The 26,693-nt window shown below is 41.9% G+C and overlaps 1 protein-coding gene and 1 pseudogene across 7 annotated transcripts in view; both read right to left on the bottom strand.

Moving 5' to 3' along the window:
* The window catches only part of SPMIP4 (sperm microtubule inner protein 4), a 55,723-nt gene extending 32,104 nt beyond the window's left edge, over positions 1-23,619 (bottom strand). For 5 of the 7 annotated variants that reach the window (XM_012447828.2, XM_012447834.2, XM_012447832.2 and 2 more), the window contains exons 1-3: positions 23,532-23,619; positions 22,780-22,937; positions 10,629-10,805 (exon numbers count right to left, since the gene is read on the bottom strand). In XM_012447828.2, coding sequence (XP_012303251.2) covers positions 10,629-10,805; positions 22,780-22,913 — 311 coding nt within the window. In that variant the 5' untranslated portion in view covers positions 22,914-22,937; positions 23,532-23,619. The other 2 variants (XM_012447830.3, XM_012447829.2) reach the window with 2 other exon arrangements.
* On the bottom strand, positions 9,089-10,269 carry LOC105713893 (14-3-3 protein theta-like; annotated as a pseudogene).
* Positions 23,620-26,693: the final 3,074 nt, after the last annotated feature.

The raw sequence follows: 26,693 nt of genomic DNA, 5'->3' as shown, positions 1-26,693 counted from the left end.
TTCATTCATTACTTTTTAATAAACAGAGACGAGGTCTTGCTATGTTGCCCAGACTTGTATTGAACTCCTGGGCTCAAGGGATCCTCCTGCCTTGGCCTCCCAAATTGCTGTGATTACAGGCATGAGGTACTGTGCCTGGTCAAAAAAGACATATTTTTCTTTTTAAAATTTTAAAATTAATTATTTATAGAGATACAGTCTTGCTATGTTGGCCAGGCCTGTCTCCAACTCCTGGCCTCAAATGATTCTTCCACCTCAGCCTCACAAAGTGCTGGGATTACAGGCATAAGGCACTATGCCCAGCCAGGATGTATTTTTTAACATAGAAAAAAATCAGGGCTGGGCACGGTGGCTCACGTCTGTAATCCCAGCACTTTGGGAGGCTGAGGCTGGCGGATCACCTAAGGTCAGGAATTTGAGACTAGCCTGGCCAACATGGTGAAACCCTGCCTCTACTAAAAAATACAAAAATTAGTCAAGCATGGTGGTGGGTGGCTGTAATCCCAGCTACTCGAAAGGCTGAGGCAGGAGAATTGCTTGAACCCTGGGAGGCAGAGGTTGCAGTGAGTCCAGATTGTGCCATTGCACTTTCCAGCCTGGGAGACAAAAGTGAGACTCTGTCTCAAAAAAAAAAAAGAAAAAATTCAGTATTCATTTGAAAAATAATCCATCTCTATTTACACTATTCAGAAAGACAATTTCAGATGGATTTAAAAATCTAAAGAATTTGGGGAAAAACCTATATAAAAATTGAAAGAAAATGCACAGGAATATGTTTTTTTCTTCGGTGGTAGGAAGGACCTTCAAAACAATAATTTTCTTTTAAAAGTCAAAAGCCTGAAAGAAAATTTGATCATAAAATTTAATTATAAGGCTGGGCAGGATGGCTTATGCCTGTAATCTTAGCACTGTGGGAGGCCGAGGTGGGCAGATCACTTGAGGCCAGGAGTTGAAGACCAGCCTGGCCAAGATGGTGAAACCCCATCTTTACTAAAAATAGAAAAAATTCGCTGGGCATGGTGGCACCTGCCTGTAATACTAGCTACTCGGGAGGCTGAGGCATGAGAATCACTTGAACCTGGGAGGCAGATGTCGCAGTGAGCTGAGATTATGCCACTGCACTCTAACCTGGGCAACAGAATGAAACTCCGTCTCAAAAAAAAAAAAAAAAAAAATTAAAAAAATTAAAAATAAAACATGAAAATACCCAAATTTAATTATAAGACAAAAGACATCATAAAACTTCAAACAAAATAAAAATTAGAAGAAATACTTGCAAATATAAATAAAGATAACACATAAAGAATTGTTTTCAGAACACAGAATTAAAAGGAATCTATAGGACACAAACGATAAAAATGGGCAAAGAATAAACATAGAAAAGGAAATGTGAATGGCCTTACATAAAAGATAAGAAAAGTACTCAACCCAATAAGCAGAGAAATGCATTCTCATAACCACGATACCCTTTATACTCATTAGATGGGCAAGAATTACACATTTTCATAATATAGATGGCCGAGAGTGTGAGGAAATGAATACTTTTAGACACTACCTGAGACTATAAATCATTTGGGCCACACGCATTAAGATTTAAAAAAAAAAAATCCCTATACTGTAACCCACTTAGCATTTGCCTTTTTATTTATTTATTTATTTATTTATTTAGAGACAGTGTCTTGCTCAGTTGCCCAGGCTGGAGTGCAATGGCACAATCTCGGCTCACTGCAACCTCTGCCTCCTGTTTTCAAGCGATTCTCCTGTCTCAGGCTCCTGAATAGCTGGGATTACAGGCACCTGCTATCATGCCTGTGCCTGGCTAATTTTTGTATTTTTGTAGAGATGGGATTTCACCATGTTAACCAGGCTGGTCTCAAACTCTTGACTGCAGGTGATCTGCCTGCCTCAGTCTCCCAAAGTGCTGGGATTACAGGTGTGAGCCACCACGCCCAGCTGAATTTGCCTTTTAGAAATCTTTGAGCATGATCTCAAGAAGTCCTGTATAAGGATGCTTATTAAAGTATGGTTAATGTCAAAAGAAAGAGAGAAAAGAAACAATACATGATGGCTAAATATAATGCATTCATATTGTAGAATACTGTGAGAAATTAAAAAGAATGATGTATGTCTATGTTTATCTACACTTACAGACATGTGACTATTTCTAGATTATAGAGAGAAAAAAACCATATTGCCTAATACTATGTGTCAAGTGATTCCACACATATATGAAATAACACTGTATATTTTCAGTGGGTGCATGTGTAATAGTGTAAGTGCATAACAAAAGGCATAGAAGGAGACACCAAAGTGGTAACAGTGGTTCCTTCTAGGAAGGAGAGTCGGACTGTGGGGTAACGGTCAAAAGAAAATGAACCTCATCTGTAACCTTTTTTTTTTTTTTTTTTGAGACAGAGTTTTGCTTTGGCGCCAGGCGCTAGGCTGGAGTGCAATGGTGCGAGCTCGACTCACGGCAACCTCCGCCTCCTGGGTTCAAGCAATGCTCTTGCCTCAGCCTCCCAAGTAGCTGAGACTACAGGCACGCGCCACCATGCCCAGCTAGTTTTTGTATTTTTTAGTAGAGATGGGGTTTCACCATGTTGGCCAGGATGGTCTTGATCTCTTGACCTTGTGATCTGCCCGCCTCGGCCTCCCAAAGTGCTAGGATTACAAGCGTGAGCCACTGCACCTGGCATCTGTAAACTTTTTATGTATGCTGTGCTCACCTGTGACTTGTGCCTGCCAAATATCTTTTGAACATGGAGTCTATATATGTATGTATGTGTATATATATATGGAGTCTCGCTCTGTCACCCAGGCTGGAGTCCAGTGGAGCAATCTCGGCTCATTGTAACCTCTGCCTCCCAGGTTCAAACAATCCTCCCGCCTCAGCCTCATGAGCAGCTGGGATTACAAGTGCCCACCACCATGCCCGGCTAATATTTTGTATTTTTGGTAAAGACAGGGTTTCACCATGTTGGCCAGGTTGGTCTAGAACTCCTGACCTCAGGTGATTCTCCCGCCTTGGCCTTCCAAAGTGCTGAGATTACTGCTGTGGGCCACTGGGCCTGACCCTAGTCTACATTTTTATAGTGCGTGTACTGTGAATCTCAACTACCCAATGTGGATTCCAAGAAACTTGCTTTTTCCAGCCTCCAAATGGCCCTGGAGTGTGAGGTTTATTTGTACCCCACAAGAATGCTCACCTAGAGAACCCCAGCATTGAGGATGTTCTCAATAATCAGGTAGACACAATGACTAGCTCTATGCATGTCAGGTTTTTCCCAGTCACCCGGTGCTTGTTCAGCGACTTTATAACAAAGTGATCATGGTAGCAGCACGGAAATAATCACATATGGATTCAGCAACATGAACTTCCCTAAGACTCACCTGGCTATTGGCACATTTGAGTTTGCCAGCAGAAGTGGCCAATCCTAAGCACTTGATAGGGTGACCTATCCCTGGATGTACTAGTCAGCCATCTGGTGGTAGGATGATTACATCAAAACCCTTCCATCACACTTCTTCAAAATAGGGATTTCCCTTCCCTTCTCACCATGCTTCTGCCGCCAGTAACATCAACAGTAAACTTACTAAATGTCTCATTCATTGCCATGCCATTTTAAACAACATTACTTTTGACTAAGGAACTCAATTTACTACAAAAGGCATTGAGCAATGGTTGGTTGAATTAAAATGATCCACCATATTTATAGAATGTTATATTTTCCCATACTTATGAAACATTAGAACGGCCTACTGAATATTCAGTTATGGCTGAGTGTTGCCCTAAAGAATGTGGGACATGCTCTGAACCAGTGACCAATAAATAGGTTCCCCCTTAGCCAGAATGCTTAGTCTGAAAACCGAAGGGTGGAAGTGGGAGTGGTGCTTCTTACTGTTATACTTATGGTTCCACTTGAGAAAATGTTACTCCCTCCCCAGCCACCTTGAGTTTTGGTGGTTTAGAGGTCAAGGGAGAAGCGCTTCCATCAGGGGATAAAACAATGGTCCCAATTGCATTGGAAGCCGAATTGATGATGATGTGGTAATTTTGAGCTAGGATGACAGATCCTGAATATCAAGGGTCAGAGGATATTATACAATGATGGGGGAAAGGAGTATTTCTGGAACCTGAGGAACCTTTTAACACCTAGTATTGTCTTCAGTAGCATGAAGTTAATGAAATACTATAGCAGCGTTATACAGGCAGAACCACAAAGAGCTAAGATCTCTCAAAACTTAATTTTGTGTTGTTCTACCAAGTAATGTACTCCTAGCAGCTCAGGTATTGGCTGAGGGCAAGGGAACTTGGAACAGGTAGTGGAGGAAGGAAATTATTATTATTATTTATAAAAGCATTTTTTAATTTCAATAGTTTTTGGGGAACAGGTGGTGTTTTGTTACGTGAATAACTTCTATAGTGGTGATTTCTGAGATTTTAGTGTAACAATCACCCAAGCAGGGTACACTGTACCCAGTGTGTAGTCTTTTATCCCTCACCCCTTTCCCACCCTTTTTCCCTGAATCCCCAGAGTCCATTGTATCATTCTTATGCCTTTGCGTCGTCATAGCTTGGCTCCAACTTACAGGTGAGAACATACAATGTCTGGTTTTCCATTCCTGAGTTACTTCACTTAGAATAACGGTTTCCAACTCCATCCAGGTTGCTGTGAGTGCCATTATTTCATTTCTTTTTATGGCTGAGTAGTATTCTATGCTATGGTATATCTACGCCACGTTTGCTCCATCTACTCGTTGGCTGATGGGCACTTGGGCTGGTTCCATATTTTTGCGATTGCATATTATGCTGCTATAAACATGTGTGTACAAATGTTGTTTTCATATAATGACTTCTTTTCTGGAGGAAGGAAATTATAACACCAATGATAGCCTCATGACCAGGTGCAGGAATGAGAATATAGTCACTTCTCATATTTTCTGCCTTGCTGTGTCTTACATATTTTTATTTATTTTCTTTTTTTCTCTCCATTTTCCTTATTATTTCATATAGGATACATTGGTGATGGTTAACTTCATTAAAGAGCATAGGTACAGAATATTGGGACAAGATTACAACTGAACTAAACAGGAGTGAGTGCTTGGAGTTGGATGCAGCAAAGTTGGAAACGGCTTTCTTTGGGCCTCTGCTTTTGGGGAGGTGAGTGTATTTTTTTTTTTTTTAATTTTTTTTTTTTTTTAAGATGGGGTTTCACCATGATGGCCAGGCTGGTCTTGAACTCCTGATCTCAGGTGATCCAGCCACCTCGGCCTCCCAAAGTGCTAGGATTACAGGCGTGAGCCACCGCGCCCAGGCCGTTTATTTACATTTGTACAAAAATTGTTGCAATTTCTTACACTGTAGCAATGGTTCCCCAACTTTGCTGCACGTTGGAATTACCTGAAGTAGTTTGTTAAAATGCAGATTCTGTTTCAGTGAATCTGGGGTGGAGGTTGAGATGTAGCACTCACCATTTCATCAGGTGATGCTGATGCTGCTGGCCCAGGAACCACGTGTCAAATAGAAAAGCATGTTATTGCTGCTGCTGTTGTTTAGAGTGACAGTCCAATGGCACTCATGACTATCATCTTTACAATGCTGTCTCTACATTTTGCTAGTTTCTTACATTTGGAACACCCCATTTCCCAGCCTTCCTAGCAGCCAGGGTACAAATGTGCCTTAAGTTCTGCCAAGCATCCACTTCTGCACTAGACTTTGATTTGACTGTGAGGAGCCTGAGAACACCAGCTTCACGAGGGGCGTGCAAACTGCCAATAAGGTGGCAGTAGAGGTGCCAGTTAAGAGGCACTTCCTCCCTGATAAGGCCAGTCCTGGGAGTGAGTCTGGCCACTATTCCTGGATGCCGAGCAATGAGCCTGTTTCTCTAGGCACCCCACAGTTTTGTGAGCTAATCTGATATCCTCTCATAATCCTGTTCTTAAACTAGCCAGGGGGGATTCTGTTTGCAACACAAAAATCCTAACACATACAAATAACTGTGTACTTAAAATTTAAGTTTAAAAAGAACAAAAGTAGTTTTATGGAACAAATTAACTTTAAAAAAAGCAAATAATTTAATTTAAATGAGATGTTTTATAAAGCACTTAGCACAATGTGTGGCATATAGAACTACTTGATAAATGCTGTTGTTTTAAAAAGAGATTGTTTTATTATTTTTATGGAAATGACACATCCTCATGAAAGTTTGAGTAATTACAGAAAAATATACCCAAATACCACCTTGTAGAACATGATTCTAGATATCTTTGCCTAAAAATAGATGTAAGAAAGTAATAATAAAAGAGATGGACGGCTGTAATCAGAACTAAAATTGCAAGAATAGGATCATAGTTAATGGTATTTTTAAAATAAAATTTAAAAAATTAATTTTATTCGCATTGAATAAATGAAAAAGAAGAAGTAAAACCAAAGGAATTCCTGAAACAGAGATAAATACCTTTTTACTACACAGACCTTTCTGGTCTATAGAAAATTAAGAAGTATGTCAAATATAACTGGCATTCTAAGTGGAACAAGTATTTTCTCTCTCCCTGTCCCATTCTGTAAGAGATCACACACAAATCTCATTTTGAAGAAGATTGCCCTTAGGAAACAAGTCTTGCCAGGCTCGGTGGCTCACGCCTGTAATCCCAGCACTTTGAGAGGCCAAGGCAGGTGGATCACCAGGTCAAAAGATCGAGACCATCCTAGCCAACATGGTGAAACCCTGTCTCTACTAAAAATACAAAAATCAGCTGGGTTTGGTAGGCACACGCCGGTAGTCCCAGCTACTTGGGAGGCTGAGGCAGGAGAATCACTTGAACCTCGGAGGTGGAGGTTGCAGTGAGCCTAGACAGTGCTACTACATTCTAGCCTGGTGACAGAGCAAGACTCCATCTCAAAAAAAAAAAAAAAAAAAAAAAAAAAAGGCTTTGGCTTTCTTTTTATACACTGTAAATCTGTATGAATACTTCCAATTCTTATAAAATATTGCACACTTTTTAATATTTAAATTTTGGGAGGGCAATAGCTGTAAACTCTATACAGAGCTATCTCCCCAGTCTCTAGAACAATGCTTCCTATACTTAAATTACTAAGCAGATAAATGAATAAACAGATGCATAAACAAAATGAACAGATGAAAAGAACTTGGGTGTTGGAGTCAATAAATCTGGACCCAAACCCCTACTCCACAACTTTATAATTGTCTGACCCAAGGAAAGGTACTGAATCTCTTGGGCTGGTTTATTCATTGTAAAACAAGGATGGCAATATCTGCTTCACAAAGACATTACAGTTCCATGAGAGTGTTAGCTTAAAAAAATCTGTTGAGTGGATGAATGAATGTGAGGTCCTCACTATCTATAACGTGTGTTGATGTCTGAATCTAATTGGCCTGTGACTATCAGGCCTTTTTATTTATCTGGTTTTTGTTGCTTTTCTGCAGCTTTGATAAGGTCATTGTGGCACATGTCCTTGTTGTTAATGTTTCTCTCTCTAGCTGTGGCTTGTTTTGCTTAATCTATTTCTTTTATCTGCTTTAAAACAAAAAACCAGTTAACTAGAGTGTTCATAAACCAGATAATCAGGATTGTTAGATAAAGCAGGAGGAAGTAGGCTCTGTGCAAAGGTCTGATAGACTGTGCCAAGATATGATAGACTCTGCTCTCAGTAAATGTCTTAATCCTTCGGAAATATTTATTTTTTGGTTTATAAAACGTAATTTTATTTTATGTTACTCTGCTGTTACATAGGGCATAACATTTTCACAAGGCCTTTTTGGGACTATGGCCGATGATTAGCAACACACGATAGTGGTCCAACTCTCTAAATAACAATCACTAGACGAACTGGACACCCTCTCACATGTGCATAAATCTGCATGAAGAAGTACTAAAGTTGGCCGGGTGCGGTGGCTCAAGCCTGTAATCCCAGCACTTTGGGAGGCCGAGGCGGGTGGATCACGAGGTCAAGAGATCGAGACCATCCTGGTCAACACTGTGAAACCCCGTCTCTACTAATACAAAAAAATTAGCTGGGCATGGTGGCGCGTGCCTGTAATCCCAGCTACTCAGGAAGCTGAGGCAGGAGAATTGCCTGAACCCAGGAGGCGGAGGTTGCGGTGAGCCGAGATCGCGCCATTGCACTCCAGCCTGGGTAACAAGAGCGAAACTCCGTCTCAAAAAAAAAAAAAAAAAAAAAAAAAAAAAAAAAAAAAAAGAAGTACTAAAGTTTTAACTTGGACTTGTGTACTTTAATTTATTTCCCCTTTCTAGTGTATTAAGAAATGACATGTACTTTAATTTGCCAAAAGCAATGTTTGTATTCTGGTAGCAACATGCTACTTCTATTTACATAGTAAGGTGAATATCAGAACTTACAAAGACAGGAGGTATACGTGAATTTTTATTGGGAATGGAGGTTGTCAACTTAAACAGCAGCAAATAAAGAGTGAATAAGGAAACTCCCTGTTGCCACAAATTTACATGACCTCCTTATGTGATATAGGAGGCATTTCAATTTGTGAATCCTAGCCAGAGATGGCAAGTGCTTTTCCATTCAATCTAATACTTCTAGATTCCTACTAAAAAGGAATACATTAAGAGCATGGAAAAGTGGCTTATCTAAAGGAAACCCCTGAAGAGTAAGGGAGGCAATGTAGAAATTAAGAAGTTAGGCCGGGCGTGGTGGCTCACGCCTGTAATCCCAGCACTTTGGGAGGCCAAGGCGGGTGGATCATGAGGTCAAGAGATCAAGACCATCCTGGTCAACATGGTGAAACCCCATCTCTACTAAAAATACAAAAAATTAGCTGGGCACGGTGGTGCATGCCTGTAATCACAGCTACTCAGGAGGCTGAGGCAGGAGAATTGCCTGAACCTAGGAGGCGGAGGTTGCGGTGAGCCGAGATCGCGCCATTGCACTCCAGCCTGGGTAATAAGAGTGAAACTCTGTCTCAAAAAAAAAAAAAAGAAGTTATGTGGGACACTCTTCAAAGTGTAATTAACTACATTTTCATATCTTCACCGTAATGAAAACACAGTCCCTTGCTGAACTGGTTCAGATTACTTAAATACCAGATTTATAAGAAATGAAGCTATTAATACTTTTCTACAGCAGTAACTGCACACCAGGAAGGCCAAGACAAACACAAATCAAGGAATGAAGTTTTCCCAAGGCTGCAGTGTGAAAAAATTATAAACAGTTGATTCCATACACATGAATGGTTTCTTTGCTATAGGAAATCCAAGTGGAATAAGGAATGGAGATGTGTAAAAAGGTTTCTTAAAGGAAAGAGGATGACACCCTGTATGGATTTAGTTTTCAGCTCCTTCTGCTGCATCAAATTCTTCTCCTGCACTGTCTGATGTCCAAAGTGTTAGGTTGTCTCTAAGCAACTGCATGATGAGGGTGCTGTCTTTGTAGGAGTCTTCATTCAGTGTATCAAGTTCAGCAATGGCCTCATCAAAAGCCGTCTTAGCCAGTGTGTAGGCAAGCTCTGGGTTATTAAGAGTCTCATAACAAAATACAAAGAAGTTAAGAGCAAGCCCCAGGCGGATTGGGTGTGGGGTTGCATCTTTCTTGCATATATCAAATGTCTCTTGCTAAGCTCCTTGGGAATTATCTATCGTTTATTTTTGATCATCACCACATGCAACTTCAGCAAGGTACTGGAAGTAATCACCCTTCATTTTCAGAAAGAAGACCTTACTCTCTGGATTAGTTGCATTGGCTATTAAGTATTTATCCAACAATTCCAGGACCGCAGTGCAGATGATCTCAGCTTGGCCTCCACTTTCTCCAGATAGTTCTTAATGAGCTGCAACTTCTTGTCGGAGGTGTAGGTCTTCTGCTCAATACTCAAAATGACCCTCCAGGCGGCCCTGTGGCCCCTAATCACATTCTTGTAGGCCAGGCAGAGCAGGTTGCGGGGGGTAGGGGAGGACGAAGGGTGAGGGCAAGCACAGACCCGGAGTGGGAGGAGCCTTCAGAGCTTCATGTCTCTGTGGCTGTGACTCGAGTCCCACCATTTATGTCTGCTTTTGGCTTTTAGGAAATATTTAATATGACATTCGCTACTCAGATATTTTGTTTGTTTGTTTCTGTTGAATTTTAATGTGTTTTGAAGAGTTGCTGAGTGACTTTAAGATTTATAAACTATTATTGAAAGATTTTAACACTTGAAAACAATGCCCAGCAGATTCTAATGACTATTAAAAAGACCGATAAACAAATTACAAATCAAAAGTTCCAAAAACCAAGAGCATCTATACAAATTAGGCCAGGTCTTTGCTCAAGCAAAAATATTTAAAATTTAATTGTTCTCTCTCTTTCTATCTCAGGAACATTCCCATTTAGTTTTAGATAAGATATGGTAAGTAAAGGAATTAAATGAATCAAAATTTCTGATCACGATACTTTAACATCACTAAGGACAGCAAAAACCATTCATAAACACAGGCTTTTTACTATTTCCCAATTAGAAATTAGTTTTTAATTCTGTCTTTTCATAAATAGTAAAAGAAATAAGTTTGAAGACAGATTTAAGCAAACAAAGTACTCACACTAGAAATAAAGAAAAATGGATAATAAAGACCTTTATGTGAATGGCAGAAAGTTTATTTACCTTGGCCAGGTTTCTCCACCAAATCCGTAATGCTGATGTCCTTTGCCCGTGACACGAGGAGGCTCACACTTTGGCCTGTGGTCCTCAAGGAGTGAAATTGGTATTATCCCACCATATTCTCTTTCAGTGCCCCAAGGAAGCCTACATTGTTGAAGTGACTCCCTTAATTCCTGATACCTGTTAAAAAAGAGAGACTTTAAACAGCTTCAGCAACATAACGGATGCACAATTGCATAAAATTCCTACTGCTTCATAAGTATTTTCAGATTAAATCTTCAGAACACAGAATTTTCAGTGTCAGGTAGAGTATGATACTGGTTATTTAGGCATCATGGAACTGCTGGAAGAATGAGGTTAAATTTCTGAGGACTTATAGATTATCCTTTTTATGGTCATGAATTGTAGTGTGTTTATATTTTATCTTTTTAACTTAAAAAAAATTTTTTTTTTTTTGAGACAGGGTCTTACTCTGTTGCTCAGGCTGGAGTGCAGTGGCATGATCCTGGCTCACTGCAGCCTCCGCTTCCTGGGTTCAAGCAATTCTCCCACTTACAGGTGAGTGCCACCACGCCCGGGGAATTTTTGAAGTTTTAGTAGACATGGGGTCTCACCATGTTGGCCAGGCTGGTCTTGAACTTCTGACTTCGTGATCTATCCCCCTTGGCCTCCCAAAGTGGTTGAGATTACAGGCATGAGCCCACCACGCCTGGCCATGTGTTTATTTTTATAAACATCTTTATTGAGATTTCATTCACATGCCACACAATTCATCCATTTAAAGTGTACAATTCAGGCCAGGTGCAGTGGCTCATACCTGTAATCCAGCACTTGGGAGGCCAAGACAGGAGGACTGCTTGAGCTCAGGAGTTCAAGACCAGCTTGGGCAACATAGCAAGACCCTGTCTCTATTTTATAAATTTATAATTAATTTTAAAATAAAGTGTATAACTCAATGGCTTTAAAGCTTATTTACAGTTATGTGTGAGCACCCCCATAGTCAACTTTACAACATTTTCATCATTTCAAAACAACCCTGTATTCTTAAACCATCATCCCCTATATTCTCCACCCTTACCCTATCCCTCAGCAACTATTATACTAATCTACTTTCTGTAGATTTGCCTATTCTGGACATTTCCTGTAAATAGAATAATAAAATATGTGGCCTTTTGTGATGGGCTTCTTTGACTTGACATAATGTTTTCAAGGTTCATCTAGTTTGTAGTACGTGTCCATACTTCATTACATTTATGTATGTATTTATTTATTTATTTGAGATGGAGTTTTGCTCCAGTTGTCCAGGCTGGAGTGCAATAGCATGATCTTGGCTCATTGCAGCCTCCGCCTCATGGGTTGCAAGTGATTCTCCTGCCTCAGCCTCCTGAGTAGCTGGGATTACAGGTGCCTGACACCATGCCTGGCTAATTTTTTGTATTTTTAGTAGAGACAGGGTTTCGCCATGTTGGACAGGCTGGTCTCAAACTCCTGACCTCAGGTGATCTCCCTGCCCCTGCCTCGGCCTCCCAAAGTGCTGGGATTACACACATGAGCCACTGTGCCCAGCCTTTCCTTTTAGTGGCTATGTAATATTCTACCATATAGACATATCACATTTTGTTTCACCATTCATTAGTTGATGGATATTTGGGTTATTTTGGCGTTTTAGCTCTTGTGAACAATGCCGCTACGAATATTCATGTTCAAGTTTTTGTTTGAATACCTGTTTTTAATTATTTGGGGAATTAAATTAGAAGTGGATCATATGGTAATTCTGTTTGTTGAGGAACTGCCAAACTGTTTTGTACAGTAGCTGCTCCATTTTAGATTCCTACTAGCATTGTATGAGGGTTCCAGTATCTCCACATCTTTATCAATGCTTGTTATTTTCTGTAAAATTTTTTTAAAAAAATTATTGCCATTCTAGTGGACATGAAGTGGTACCTAATTACACATTTTTCTTCTTCTTTTTTTTAAAGATGGGGTTTCACCATGTTGGCCAGGTTGGTCTCGAACTCCTGAACTCAAGTGATCCACCCACCTCGGCCTCCCAAAGTGCTGGGATTACAGGCATGAGCCACCACGCCTGGCCCCTAATTATAGTTTTGATTTGCATTTCCCCAATGACTAATAACGGTGAGCATTTTTTTTCCCTGTTCCTATTGATGATATCTTCATTGGAGAAATAGCTATTCAGATCTTTTGCATTTTTTTGTTATTTGTTTTATTTTTGAGTTATAAGAGTTCTTGGCCGGGCGTGGTGGCTCATGCCTGTAATCCCAGCACTTTGGGAGGCTGAGGCGGGTGGATCACGAGGTCAAGAGATCGAGACCATCCTGGCCAACATGGTGAAATCCCATCTCTACTAAAAAACACAAAAATTAGCTGGGCATGGTGGCATGCGTCTGTAGTCCCAGGTGCTCGGGAGGCTGAGGCAGGAAAATTGCTTGAACTCAGGAGGTGGAGATTGCAGTGAGCCGAGGTCCAGCCACTGCACTCCAGCCTGGCGCCTGGCGACAGAGCAAGACTGTCTCAAAAAAAAAAAGTTCTTTATATATCCTAGATACAAGCCCCTAGATACAGGTATAACAGGCAAATATTTTCTCCTATTCTGTGCATTTTCTTTTTACATACTTGATAGTGTCCTTGAAAGCAAAAAAGTTTTTTAATCTTGATGAAGTTCACTTGATCTGTTTTTCCTTGTTTTGCTTATGCTTTTGGAGTCATATCTAAGAACACAGTTCCAAATCCAAGACTATGAAGATTTGCTGCTATGTTTTCTTCTAAGTATTTTACAGCTTAGCCCTTACGCTTAGGTCTTTGATTTAAGAGGAGTTAATTTTTGGATACAATATGAGATAAGGGATCTCATGCATTTATTCTTTTGCATGTGGATATCCAGTTGTCCTAGCTCCATTTGTTGAAAGTTTTTCTTCCTCATTAAATGGTCTTGGCTACAGATTAACTTTGGATTTTCAAAAATGAAGAGTATTGTAAAGGAATATTTCTGATCTTGTACAGGAGCTACTTGCTCCTAAGTTTTATCTAGAACTACTATAACAATGGTTCTCAAAGAATGGTCCCTAGACTAGTAGCATAAGCATCTCCTAAGAGCTTCTTAGAAATGCAAATTCTCAGGCTCCATCTCAGGACCTAAGAATCAGAATCTCTGGAGATGGGGCCCAATAATGTTTTAAGAAGCCCTCCGGGTGATTCTTGTCCATGCTAAAGTTTTCAAAGCACTATCCTATTCAAGTTACCTTCCATGGTCATCATGTCTTCAAGTCCCACCCCTTACAACAGTAGTATGCAGAGGACTGGAGGTACGGGGTTTTCCTAAATTGGTTGGTAGGGCTTATCTAATCTTGAAACTAGTAGCTCAGATGATTTTATCTGCTTTTTCTTAACAAAGGAGTGAAAGGCAGGGACTCTATTGGTTCACTGTTGTAACCATGCTTTACTCCAGTGCCTGGCACACAGGAAGTACCCAATGAATACTACTGAATAAATGAGTCAGGCCAAAGAGATGGATTTGTTTCCTATACTGCTTTCTGTGAAGGAAAATTCTGTTTAGGGAGACAGCCTCACAAAAACACCTACAGAAGTATCTGGCAAAAGTTCTGCTTCCTAATTAGGAAGGATTTAATGACTTTCAGTTTCCAGTAATGGTGATCTAGGTTATTTGGGCCAAAATTCCCACTGAAAACAACTAAAAATACTGGGAGGAGAAAAAAAAAATCTTAAAAACTAGTTTTTTGACAAGATAGAAAGGGATGAATGCTACAAAGAGGAGAAATAGGAACCCAGTGAAATAAACAAGCATGGAAGCCACCTTTGCCCTTAGGGCAGGGCCAATCCTGGCAAATTTACATTTTTGTTTTAAGGGCCTCCAAAGGTGAGGGATACAGAAATCAGCCAAGTGAAGATCTAAAATATCATCTACACAAGAAGCTGGGACCCTAAAACGCTTACCCTCTCATGTTCAAGGTGAGTCAGAAGTTAACGACCTCTCTTGTGGCACCAGTTTGCATCTACCCTAAACTTGCACTTGGATTTAAGGGGTTCTGGATTGGTATTATAGTATATATTGCTCTAAGGCACTTTGCAGGACAAACAGAAATCCTTTCAGGAGGAAGGATTCTTAGGGGAATCACAAGATGAGTACTAAAGGATGAGAAGGAGTTATCTAGAGGAAAGAGAGGAAATACTGGGGCATGCAAGGGAATAACAGGTAGAAAGGCCTGGAGTTTAGTAAAGTTATAGATTTGAAAATTCCTGAAAGTGTTGGCTCCAGTCTAGAATCTCTCTTAGGGAAGAAATTACTTTTGTTTTGTAAAATATTTTGCTAAGCCACTTGGTGTAGACACAGAGACTCTGAAAGTACGGGTATTGGTAGGATCTCAAGCAAGCTCAGACTGATTAAACTGCTCTGCAGTGGGAGAAACTTGTTTGTTTGCTCTTGAAAGAGGGAGAGGAGAGGAAAGGGGAGTAAGGGAAGAGGGAGAAGAGAGGAGCCAGCAGGATGGTGAGGCTGCTGGGGACTGCAGTGGTTGAAAACCCAGTGAGAAACCCTTGGTGACAGCTGGTTAAAGATCTTTCTTTTTCTTTTTGAGATGGAGTCTCACTCTATTGCCCAGGCTGAGGTGCAATGGCACAATCTGGGCTCACTGCAACCTCCACCTCCCAGGTTCAAATGATTCTCCCAGCTCAGCCTCTGGAGTAGCTGGGACTATAGGCATGTGCCACCATGCCAGGCTAATTTTTATATTTCTGGTAGAGATGGCGTTTCACCACGTTGGCCAGGCTGGTCTCGAACTCCTGAACTTGTGATCTGCCTGCCTTGGCCTCCCAGAGTAGTGCTGGGATTACATGCATGAGCCACCATGTCCAGCCTAAAGACCTTTTAAGAATGTGGATGTTATGGCTAATAACGTGTTTTGGTTACATGTAGCATGGCATGGTATGACTCTCCCCTCCTGAACCCCAACAGTTCAGTAACATTTACCAGGCTCACAAATGCTCTGCATGGACAAGGTCTTTAGAGGAAAATGAGGGATGACTGAGTTTCACATCTGGGTCAGTGTGTCATTTTAAGTGGAACCAGGAACCAAAAGTCAGAAGTGACCGTGAGATTTTCAAATGCTATCCCTATCCTTGTCCTGGGAACTGGGATAAATTTGGAGGAATTCCACAAGGCATGGAGGAAAGAGCTGAGTAGAACTTACCCAGATCTTAGGGGTTGAGAAAACAGAGTTGAATTTTGAACTATATTAGAAGAGTTAATAAAGAATTCCAGAAGTTGGGGCATGTAGAGAAGGGCCATGGTGAGAGGTGGAGCATGAGAGGAAAACAAGGACAGTATCCTGTGGGGCCTTCTAAACCCTCTGGACTATACTGTGAGAATAGTGGGAGCCAGTCAGAAACATGGGGGAGAGGAAGGGGGTGGGGCAGGGTTGGGGGAGGAGGGGGAAGGAAGAGGGGGGAAGAAAGGAGGAGAAAAATGGAGGGACAGAGATAGAGAGGGAGAGGGGGAGAGAGAGAAAGAGAAGGGAAGAAAGGTAGATAGACAGATAGGGAGAGAGAAGGGGAAAGACAGGAAGAGAGCGAGGGAAAGAGAAAGAGAGGTACAAACTATGGAGCTACTTTTTTCTCTTTATCAGTACAGTGCTTGGCTTAACCTAACCCCGCCTCACCCATAATTATTATTTAATATAACGAAGAAGCAACACGCGGGACTGTCTTATAAGTGGAATATATTACCTTGTGAAGTCACTACACTGAGGATTGGCAAAGCATGGCCCATGGGTCAAATCCAACTCCCTGCCTGTTTTTGTAAATAAAAGTCTATTGGAATACAGCCATGACCATTCATTTATGGAGTGTCTACAGTCTATGGCTTCTATTGCCCCACAATGGCAGAGTTGAATAGTTGGACAGAGACTGTAAAGCCTAAAATATTTAAAATATTTACCATCTGGTTCTTTACAGAAAAAGTTTGCTAACCCTGAACTAGCTAGTCAAGGAGAGTCCTGGCCCACTGATTTGGGGTGCTGCAGAAGGGATGCTGCCATTCAGCTCTCAGACCTGTATGTCCTCCCTAGCTCTCTGACAACGATCAACAGACATGGTTTGGGGGGTGGGGGGCATGACAAGTAAAAAATATTTAAGTGGATTTGATTAATGACAACCTAAGCTTTAATATCTAAGTTTGTAAAAGTTACATTCAAAACCTAAATGAGTCAATTTCTCAACATCTGACCCCCATATATTACACTGTCCCAGGAAGATGAGCCGGTAGAAAAGTTAATCAATCATTTGGGATGGCATCCACCTAAAGCTGGAAATCATTTAAAATAAAAGACAATGCATAAATAAGTCATATTTCTCTCTTACTTTAGGGTATCATGTCTCCCTCCCCTTAGCCTTAATACAGAATTGTAGAGAAGGAACCAAATTAAAATAAAAATGGACATTTTAGGATGTAATAATTTTAGGATTTCATTATACGATTTCATTATAGGTTCCCATTTGTTTCTGGATTCACTTCATTGCTTTCTGATCTTAAACATTTTTTAAAAATGATAGTTATCTGCCAACTAAAAATGAGGGTTATATTGTAATAATTTTAATGAAATCTTAACCCTCTCTTTCCCTTTCCCTCTCGCTTTCTCCCTCTCTTTCTCTCCTTGTCTCCCTTTCTCTCTCTCCCTCTTTCCCTCCCTTTCTCTCTCCCCCTCTCTTCCAGTATCTCGCACCTCCCTGTCCTTCTCTCTCCCTTTCTGCTAGCCCAGTAGTTCTCAACGTAAATAAAATATATCTCCATAAGAAAATAATTATCAAATTATTAATGCTACCATCTCTAGCAATAGAAAATTATTTACTTATTTCTGAAAAAGATACGTTCCCAAAAGTATCTTTTTGGGAAAGATAAACCAATATTTCATTTTAAAGTCACTGTATAAGATTTTGTATATCAAATCCCAAATTCACTAATTTAGCCAGTAATTACTGGGAGACATTATTAAAGAAAAGCTTGGAATAAACATAACCCTCATTTTTAGTTGGCAGATAACTATTATTTAAAAAAAATGTTTTAAGAGTCAGAAAGCAGCCAAGTGAATCTAGAAACAAATGGGAACTAAGAACTAATAACGAAATTCTATAATGAAATCCTAAGCAATTCTCAAGGTACTTCCTTAATGGATGTGTTTGTTTGTCCTGTGAGCTAAGAAAACTTGCTAGAAGTATGGAGAAGTCAGCTGAATGAAAAAGGGGATAGGAATCTTGATGATTTTGAGTGGCTGTTCCTGCCACAGTTAAATTTTCAACAGAAAAAATGAAAAAAAAATACTACCTGTTTATTTACTTATTTTTTTTTTTCTGAGATGAAGTTTCACTCTTGTCATCCAGGCTGGAGTGCCACGGCACGATCTCGGCTCACCGCAACCTCAGCCTCCCAGGTTCAAGTGATTCTCCTGCCTCAGCCTCCCCAGTAGCTGGGATTACAGGCACCCGCTACCACACCCAGCTAATTTTTGTATTTTTAGTGGAGACAGGGTTTGGCCATGTAGGCCAGGCTGGTCTCGAAACCCCGGACCTCAAGTGATCCACCTGCCTCGGCCTATTTACTTAATATTTTTAACAGCGATAAAGTGAGTTTATATAAAATCGTCGCTAGTATAATTGTTCCAAAGAATTCACTTGGATAAAGTAATGAAAGCATAACAACTAATGTGCTCTTGGTCATCAGAGAAGCCATAACCACAGTCCTGGTTTTCTTACATTTTCAGTGCTGCTAGCCCAGTAGTTTTCAATGTAAGCTGAAAACCTAAAAAATGCAGATTCCCTTGCCCTACCTCAGACCTGGGGAGTCAGAAAGTCCATAGAGGAAGCCTAGGAATCTGTATTTCTAGAAATCTCCTAGGGTGATTTTGAAGTACCCTGTCTGTAGACCAGTCCTGGGTGACAGTGGAGCTAGACCATGTTACCTATTCTTATACTGTTTTATTTTGTTTTGATTTTTAAAAATTATTATTATTTTTAAAGACAGGGTTTTACCATGTTGGTCAGGCTGGTCTTGAACTCCCGACCTCAGGTGATCCACCCGCCCTGGCCTCCAAAGTGCTTGGATTATAGGCGTGAGCCACCATGCCGGCCTTGTTTTGATTTTTGAGACAAGGTATTGCTCTGTTGCCCCGTCTGGAGTGCAGTGGTGTGATCTTGGCTCACTGCAACTTCTGCCTCTGGGCTCAAGTGATCCTCCCACCTCAGCCTCCCAAGCAGCTGGGATGACAGGTGTGAGCCAACACACTGGCTAATTTTTGTATTTGCCTCACCTGTTGTGAAAAGAAAAAAAAAGTAGGCTGATGGGAGGAAATCATTTTGTGTCACTGTTAAAACTGCCAAGTGAGTGCCATGCTGGCTGCATCTAGGTTGTAGGTACAGCCTACATGATCTAAGTTGTACCTAGATACATCATGATATTTAAAAAGCGTGTCCCTTTAAATACATCCTTGTTTAGAAAATTAAGCTGCTGAGCGCAAACGTATGCTAGGGCTCACGTTCATCCTTACCATTAAGAAGGTAATCCCTAAAAACCAGGGGCTTTCTGTTTTGTATTGTTTTGTTTTGCTGTTGAACCTTGTGATTCGAATTGGGAGCTATGGACCCTGCACCTGGTCTGAAGAAGTGAGCCTCAGCAATGACAGAAGAGAAGTACCACCAGTATCCTGATGACACCATCCGGAGAAGCTCCATCACTAACATTGAGAGTAAAGAGACTCTTCTGTAAGCTGTCAGGCTGCTTTTTAAGAAGGGGTTAAGAGGAGGGGTTCTGAGAACACATGATCATCCTGGTTTTCTCAGTCTGGGGATTGTGAAAGGAAAGAATTCATGTGAAATGAAAGGGAAAGCAAGTTTTAGTTATTAGGAGCCAGGAACATGGTTGTACCAGATAGAGCTTCAAATAATACCTTTTTGTAGTTTATACTTGACCATACAGCATGTTGAATTTTATAGTATGTTAACAAAAAATTGACTTCTCTTACATTTATGCCAGTTAAAGGGTTTTGGAGCCAATCACTAACCAACTATAGGACCATTTAGGAAGAGGAGATCAAAAGCTGAAAAACTAAAAACTAAAAACTAAAGCATTTTTGGTGAAAACGCTTTGACAGTGCTTTTTGACGGTGCAGTCAGATATGGCAGCCCTAAATTCTTAGATTCCTTAGGCCAAATATAAAACCTCACATTGCTGTTTCTGAGCCAGGGACAACTGCCAGATCTCATACAATCTGCTAAGGGTTTCATTTGACTCATGGAGCTCTGCCTAATGTGAAAGCCCGTGGAGTTAAACAGGAATTTAGGGCTGAAAACCACTCTAGTGAATCAGGTCAATGGTACAGGAGTATGGGCAGCAAGGACTGACCCAGAAGTGACAAGAGCTCTCTTCCCCAATATAAGAATATTTCTTTTAATTAAGTGAAAATAGCAATTGATTTAAAAAATGCTGAATATGATCTTTACATTTAAAAAAATTGGAAAGCACACATATTGAGATGTTAACACAGTAGTTATTATCTCCGGATAAAGGAAGTACAGAGGGTTTCTTTCCTGTGCTTCATTTGCATAATTTTTCTGTTGGAAAAATAAAGAATTTGTTTTCCGTACAGATTTCTACATTATAAGCAAAATGTGTTAGTTTTATAATTAAGGAAAAATCATTCTTTTTCTTTTCTTTTTTTTTTTTTTTTGAGACAGAGTCTCACTCTGTCACCCAGCCTGGAGTGCAGTGGCCTGATCTCAGCTCACTGCAACCTCTGCCTCCCAGGTTCAAGTGATTCTTCTGCATCAGCCTCCCGAGTAGCTGGGATTACAGACTCCTGCCACAATGCCTGGCAAATTTTTGTATTTTTAGTGGAGATGGGTTTCACCATTTTGGCCAGGCTGGTCTTGAACTCCTGACCTCGTGATCCATCTGGCTTGGCCTCCCAAAGTACTGGGATTACAGGCGTGAGCCACCGCACCCGGCCCATTATTTTTCTTTATTAATATAAAGAGCATGTTTATAAACTGGAAAAGATCTGTGAAAACCTCATCAGGATGGTGAAAACCTAAGTGCAAGAAGGAAAAGGAGCAGAATCTGTGATCAGTGTTGAGCCTGGCAAACAGAACTCTCAGAGGGGTCAAGAGAATCTTCAGATCTTGTAGGGCTGCTAGCATGGGAAGGATGAATTATGATTTTGCATAGCTTCGGAGGGAGGAACCAGAATTAGCAGGCAGAAATTATAAGGGAAAAAACTGTTCTCATTAGAAAGAAAATTATCTAACAATCAGGAGCATTCAAAAATGGAATGGACTGCCTGGTGTGGAAGTGCTGTCCTTTTTGGAAGTGTTTAAACTGAGTCTGGGTGACTTCCTGTCTGGTTTCCTGAAGAATTCTTAAATGAGAGACTTGACCAAGTGAACTTAAAAAAACACAAAACACACAAGTAGACAACCACACAGGCTATTTTTTCACTGGCCAGGTGTTTTGAGGTGTTTTTTTCCTTTTTCTTTTCTCAAAATGATTCAAGTAAATACAATACAGGAAGTGCTGGACCTAGGATCTTGGCAAATTACTTGTCTGTTATCTGTTATTTCAAATGCAAAATGCAGGTAACAATAGCATTTATCTTATAAGGTTCTCATGAGGATTAAAATAATTACTATATACAAAGCATCTGGTAGAGTGCTAAAGCATAGTAATCACTAGATATGTTAGATGCAATTTTTTTCATTGTAATTAAAAAAAAAAGCTTTCATTCTAGGTTCAGGGGTACATATGCAGGTTTGTTAAACACGTAGATTGCATGTTGCAGGGTCTGGTGTACAGATCATTTTGTCACCCAAGTGCTAAGCATAGTACCCAAGAGGTAGTTTTCTGATCCTTGCCTTCCTCCTTCCCTCCACCTTCAAGTAGGCCTTGATGTCTGTTATTCCCTTCTTTGTCTCCATATGTACTCAGTGTTTAGCTCCTACTTATAAATGAGAACATGAGAACAAACACAGGTTTTCTGTTCCTGTGTTTGTTTGCTTAGAATAATGGCCTCCAGCTCTATCCATGTTGCTGCAAAAGACATGATCTCGTATTTTACGGCTGCATAGTATTCCATGGTATATATGTACCATGTTTTCTATATCCAGTCAACCACTGATGGGCATTTACGCTGATTCCATATCTTTGCTATTGTGAATAGTGCTTTGATGAACAGACCTGTGCATGTGTCTTTTTATATGTAGAATAACTTATATTCCTTTGGTAGAACAACTTACAAGAAAAACTGAGAATCCAATAATGGGATTGCTAGGTCAAATGGTAATTCTGTTCTGAGTTCTTTGAGAAATCACTAAACTGCTTTCCACAATTTAAATCATAATGTATAATTAATGTGTTACAGGGTATTTGATAAAGCAAAAATTTAGACAACTATAAGCAGCAAATTCTGGGAGTATTTTTAGGCAGATGGCAGAAGGGCATGTTAGGAAACCAATATAGTACTCTCTTTATAAAATAAAAAGTCTTTGATTAAAACAGATTAATTTCCCAATGAAGGAACAGACCATTCTAAAATTTTATAATATAGTGGATGAATTTGATGTCTGCCTTTTATAGTACACAGCCACTTACTTCTCAGGTTCCTTACAGACAAATGAAGGTTCAGTTAATTGCCACGTTTTGCCTTCACTGTGATGTGATAAACAGAAGAGCCCGGGTCAGGTGCGGTGGCTCACGCCTGTAATCCCAGCACTTTGGCAGGCTGAGGTGGGTGGATCATTTGAGGTCAGGTGTTCGAGACCAGCCTGGCTAACATGGTGAAACCCCGTCTCTACTAAAAATACAAAAATTTTAGCTGGGCACAGTGGCGCATGCCTGTAATCCCAGCTACTCAGAAGGGTGAGGCAGGAGAATCACTTGAACTTGGAGGCGGAGGTTGCAGTGACCCGAGATCGCGCCATTGCACTCCAGCCTGGGCGATAGCAAGACTATGTCTCAAAAACAACCAACCAACCAACAGAAGGGCCCCAGAAAATAAATGTTTTTCCTCTCATAATAAAATACACTAATACATTAAAACTGCTTTTTCTTGTTTGCTTTTTCTAGTTTTTGTTTTACCTGTCCTCTGAGGCAGTTGGGCGAGTAGCCGTTTGGAGGGGGGTGTGCAACTCATTAGAGTAAAAGGTGTTGGACAGTATGCCAGCTCCTTCAAGCTCCCTGCAACAGTAGGGCCTGCTGTGAATGACCTCCATGCTTCTTGGCTAAAAAGGCACAACCTGGAAAAGAAATGGAGGGCATATTTGGCTTATAGAGTTAAGGCAGGCAGAAAACATATTTTGCGCCGCTAAATTGTTCAACCTAACGCTGCACAGAAATCACAGGCTTCCCTCCTCCCTTAAAGCCGTCAAATCAGTAGTAAATAGAGACCTAAATAAGTTCTATGGAAATACATTTCAACAGAAACAAATCCACAAAGTGGAAGGTGTCTCCAAGTAGTCACCAGAATGACCACCATCCAGTAGGTTCGTACCAGTTCGCTCTGTGGACATCAACTGAAATTCAATTCTGTTGATGAAAAGCCTGTGGCCTTTCCGAAAATTACTCTTCATTTAACAGAACCAAGAGCTGTCCTAAAGCATTCGGGGATTCTGGACAAGAATCCCTTTGCAGATGGTGGAGTCAGGGTGCACTAACCGTACCCTAAAGGGGATTCCGAGTTTCCAACTGCGTCGGGAAGAATCTCACCTCTCCCTCGGACCTGGGGGAAGGCCAGGCGGGGGTGTAGCTGGGACCAAGGGTACCAGGGGCCGAGGCCGAACCTCGCGGGCTGTCAGCGCCCTGCGAGCCGTGCCTCCGGGGTCCGGACGCACCTGGGACATGAACCTGGGGGGGCCGCGGGACTGCGCCTTCCCTCCCCTCCCCGGAGCTGACGGCCTCCGCGGGCCAAGGAATTTTGCGGTCATCCGCACTGCGGACGGGTGGAGCTCGCGGGCAGGTGCGGGGGCGGGAGAGGGACTGTGGGCAGGCCGGGGTGGGGCTGGGGGCGCTTGTGACGGTGGCCGTGTCCGCGGCACTAGGCGATGCGTCCATGAGGGGCCGGGGGCTTCCGCGTGGCGGGCGGGGCGCGGTAGGCGGGTCTTAGAGGCCTCGGAAGAAGCCAGCCCAATGCTGCGGGATAGGCAAGAACGCGCGTCCGTGACGAGTGAAGAAAGCGCCAAGCGCCGGGTCGGAGGTGAAAAGGCCTCTTCCGCCTTGCGGCCCCCGGCCCTCCTCTCTGTCCCTCGCCCCGCCCCTCTCGGCTCACCGTCCCGCCTCCTGCCGGGCCCACTTTGCCCCACCCTCTCCCCGCCCCCAGGCGCCCTCTGGCGGCCGCGGCGGCGAAGGCTATCTCAGTTTCTTTTCCCAGGGCTGTCAGGTCTGGAGCTGTCTGGGGCCGGCCAGGAAGCTCTCTAGTGCGGCGAACTGGGCGGAGGAAGAGCTCCGGTCCAGCGCAGTCCCTGGTGAGGCTGGAGCATCCGATCTGTCCTCCCTCCCCAGGTCACCTAGCAAAAATTGGGAACAGTGCGGCCAGATCGGGGGTGGAGTCTACAGGATTCTGCAACTGCAGCCCGTGGGATGGCGCCCTAACAGAGCCTCTGCTCCTTCCCTAGTGGGTGTAGACGTGGCAAAGTCCTTACTTGCCTCATCCCCAGGGCCTAGCCCCACCTTGATTACCTCAGTTTTCCCCAAAAGAAATAAATGTGAGCCACTTCTCTGCACTTACAGGGTCATGAGTGCCTGTGATGACTGAGAACAGGGGTGTCACCCTTCTTCCCACCTCCCCCCACCACAAGGAATGGAATGTGGGAAGGTTAGGTTGTGTGATATGGTCAGGCTTTGTGTCCCCACCCAAATCTCATCGTGAATTGTTAAGCCCCATAATCCCCACATGTCAAAGGAGAGACCAGGTGGAAGTAATTGGATCATGGGGGCAGTTTCCCTCATGCTGTTCTGGTAATAGTGAGTGAATTCTCACAAAATCTGATGGTTTTATAAGGGGCTCTTCCCCCTTCTCTCAGCACTACTCCTTCCTGCCGCCTTGTGAAAAAGGTGAGTGCTTCTCCTTGGCCATCTGCCATGATTGTAAGTTTCCTGAGGCCTCCCCAACCATGTGAGACTGTGAGTCAACTAAACCTCTTTCCTTTGTAAATTACCCAGTCTTGGGCAGTTCTTTTTTTTTTTTTTTTTTTTTTGAGACGGAGTTTCGCTCTTGTTACCCAGGCTGGAGTGTAATGGCGCAATCTTGGCTCACCGCAACCTCTGCCTCCTGGGTTCAGGCAATTCTCCTGCCTCAGCCTCCTGAGTAGCTGGGATTACAGGCACGCGCCACCATGTTGGGCAGTTCTTTATAGCTGTGTGAGAATGGACTAACACAGTGTGGGAGGTTAGAACTGAGCTGCAGGAATCAGAAGGTGAGGGTGAGAATGACCACCTCTGAGAAGAAGGGCATTGAAACTATCTGCCAAAGAGTAAAAACAAAACAAAACAGCAAAAACAACAAAAAAGCCATAGAAATTCTTGAGTTTCAGAATGGCAGATAAACGAAACAATTTGCTGAAATGCTGAAACTGCCTGGGCTTGTATGTCAATAAAACTGGCCAAAATCCGTGTGAACCAATATGGCCAACTGGAGTCTGCACAGACCCAGCTTGCTGACCTTACAGCTGAATTTCTACTGCATGTTTCATACTATCTCCTCCCTGAATTTGCACGTGGAACACTTAGGTAGCACGAAGAGATAAGAGCACATGCCCAAGGACTTTCCAGATCTCCTCTTTCCTCCCACCAAGCACCTGATAATCCTAGAATCCATACTCAAAACGTTTTCTAATAAAATCACTTCCCTAAAGCCAGCACAGGGAGACAGATTTGAGCTGGACTTCCTAATTCCTTGTTGGTTGACATGCTGTAAAAGTTTTTATTTTCTCAAAAACCCAGTGTTATAGTATTGAATTCTAGGAGTGCAGCAGGCAGCGAGCCTCCTTTGCTTGGTAACAGTGTGATGGTGCCTTTGCCATTCTCTGCCTACTTTACAACTTTTTACTAATCAACCAGTGGGCATTCATTTTGTGCTGTGTCTTCTATGTGAGTGTTACCTGGAGTGGGGGAAGAAAGGTGTACTGAAGTAGGCACAGTGGTAATTTTGCAGTCTTGTTTTATTTCTTAGCTTCTGCACCTCTGCCAATGTTCTGATAGTTACTCCCCACTAAGCCAGGAGGAGTAGATCCTTCTGGAGACAGAGTTGTGCATTAGGTGAAACTGACTTTTATCTTTGACATCTTTATCCATCTTGTTTTCCCCCCTCTAATTTCTGGTGGTTCATTCTAACCTTTTGGCCCTTTTCTGCTCCTGTGAGTTTAGGATCTCCCATTAAATTTCTTTCCTCTCCAGCCCATTTCATGTCCCCAGACTTCCAGTGCTTTCCATAACTTCTCGTTTTTCTCATCCTCAACCTTACTCCCATTTTTTCATGGCTTGATTCTTCCTGGGAGGAGTAACTGAGCATGATAGATTTAATCAGCGGCGTCTGATGAAGATGCATCACTAGCCGTGTATGTACGTGGATGGTGATGACACCGGAGAAGGTGTGTCAACTCCAGGTTGAATAAGCAGGATATGTGGTGATAGCCTCCAGGGTCTAGGGGGTTTGAAATTTTATTTTAGATCAAATGAGTGTAAAGGGCAAAAAAATGTAGTTATTTTTATCCTTATCATTTTTCAAATAAAATTTACAGGCAAGAAAAAGTCATTGTCAGTTCGTTGTGAAACAATTGTTTTCTTTGGAAAATGCTTCTCCATCTGAAATTCTCAGGGATATCAGGATTGGGTCTAATTGTTTGACCAACACTCTTTACTCTTAGCTTTTGTGATTTAACTCACTCCGTCTCAGCCAGCAGTTGATGTGGCGGTGATCTCAACAACACAAAGTAGTCTCCTACCCAGGGATGTTCAAGTGACTGACTTCTCAGAAATAACATGTCTAGGAAGTCAGT

Source organism: Aotus nancymaae, unplaced genomic scaffold (genome assembly GCF_030222135.1).
Source record: "Aotus nancymaae isolate 86718 unplaced genomic scaffold, 86718_ANA_hifiasm-v0.15.2.pri h1tg000025l, whole genome shotgun sequence".
Classification (NCBI taxonomy): Eukaryota; Metazoa; Chordata; class Mammalia; order Primates; family Aotidae; genus Aotus; species Aotus nancymaae.
The sequence above is the reverse complement of the archived record's forward strand: the minus strand, read 5'-3'. Positions and strand labels throughout refer to the sequence as shown.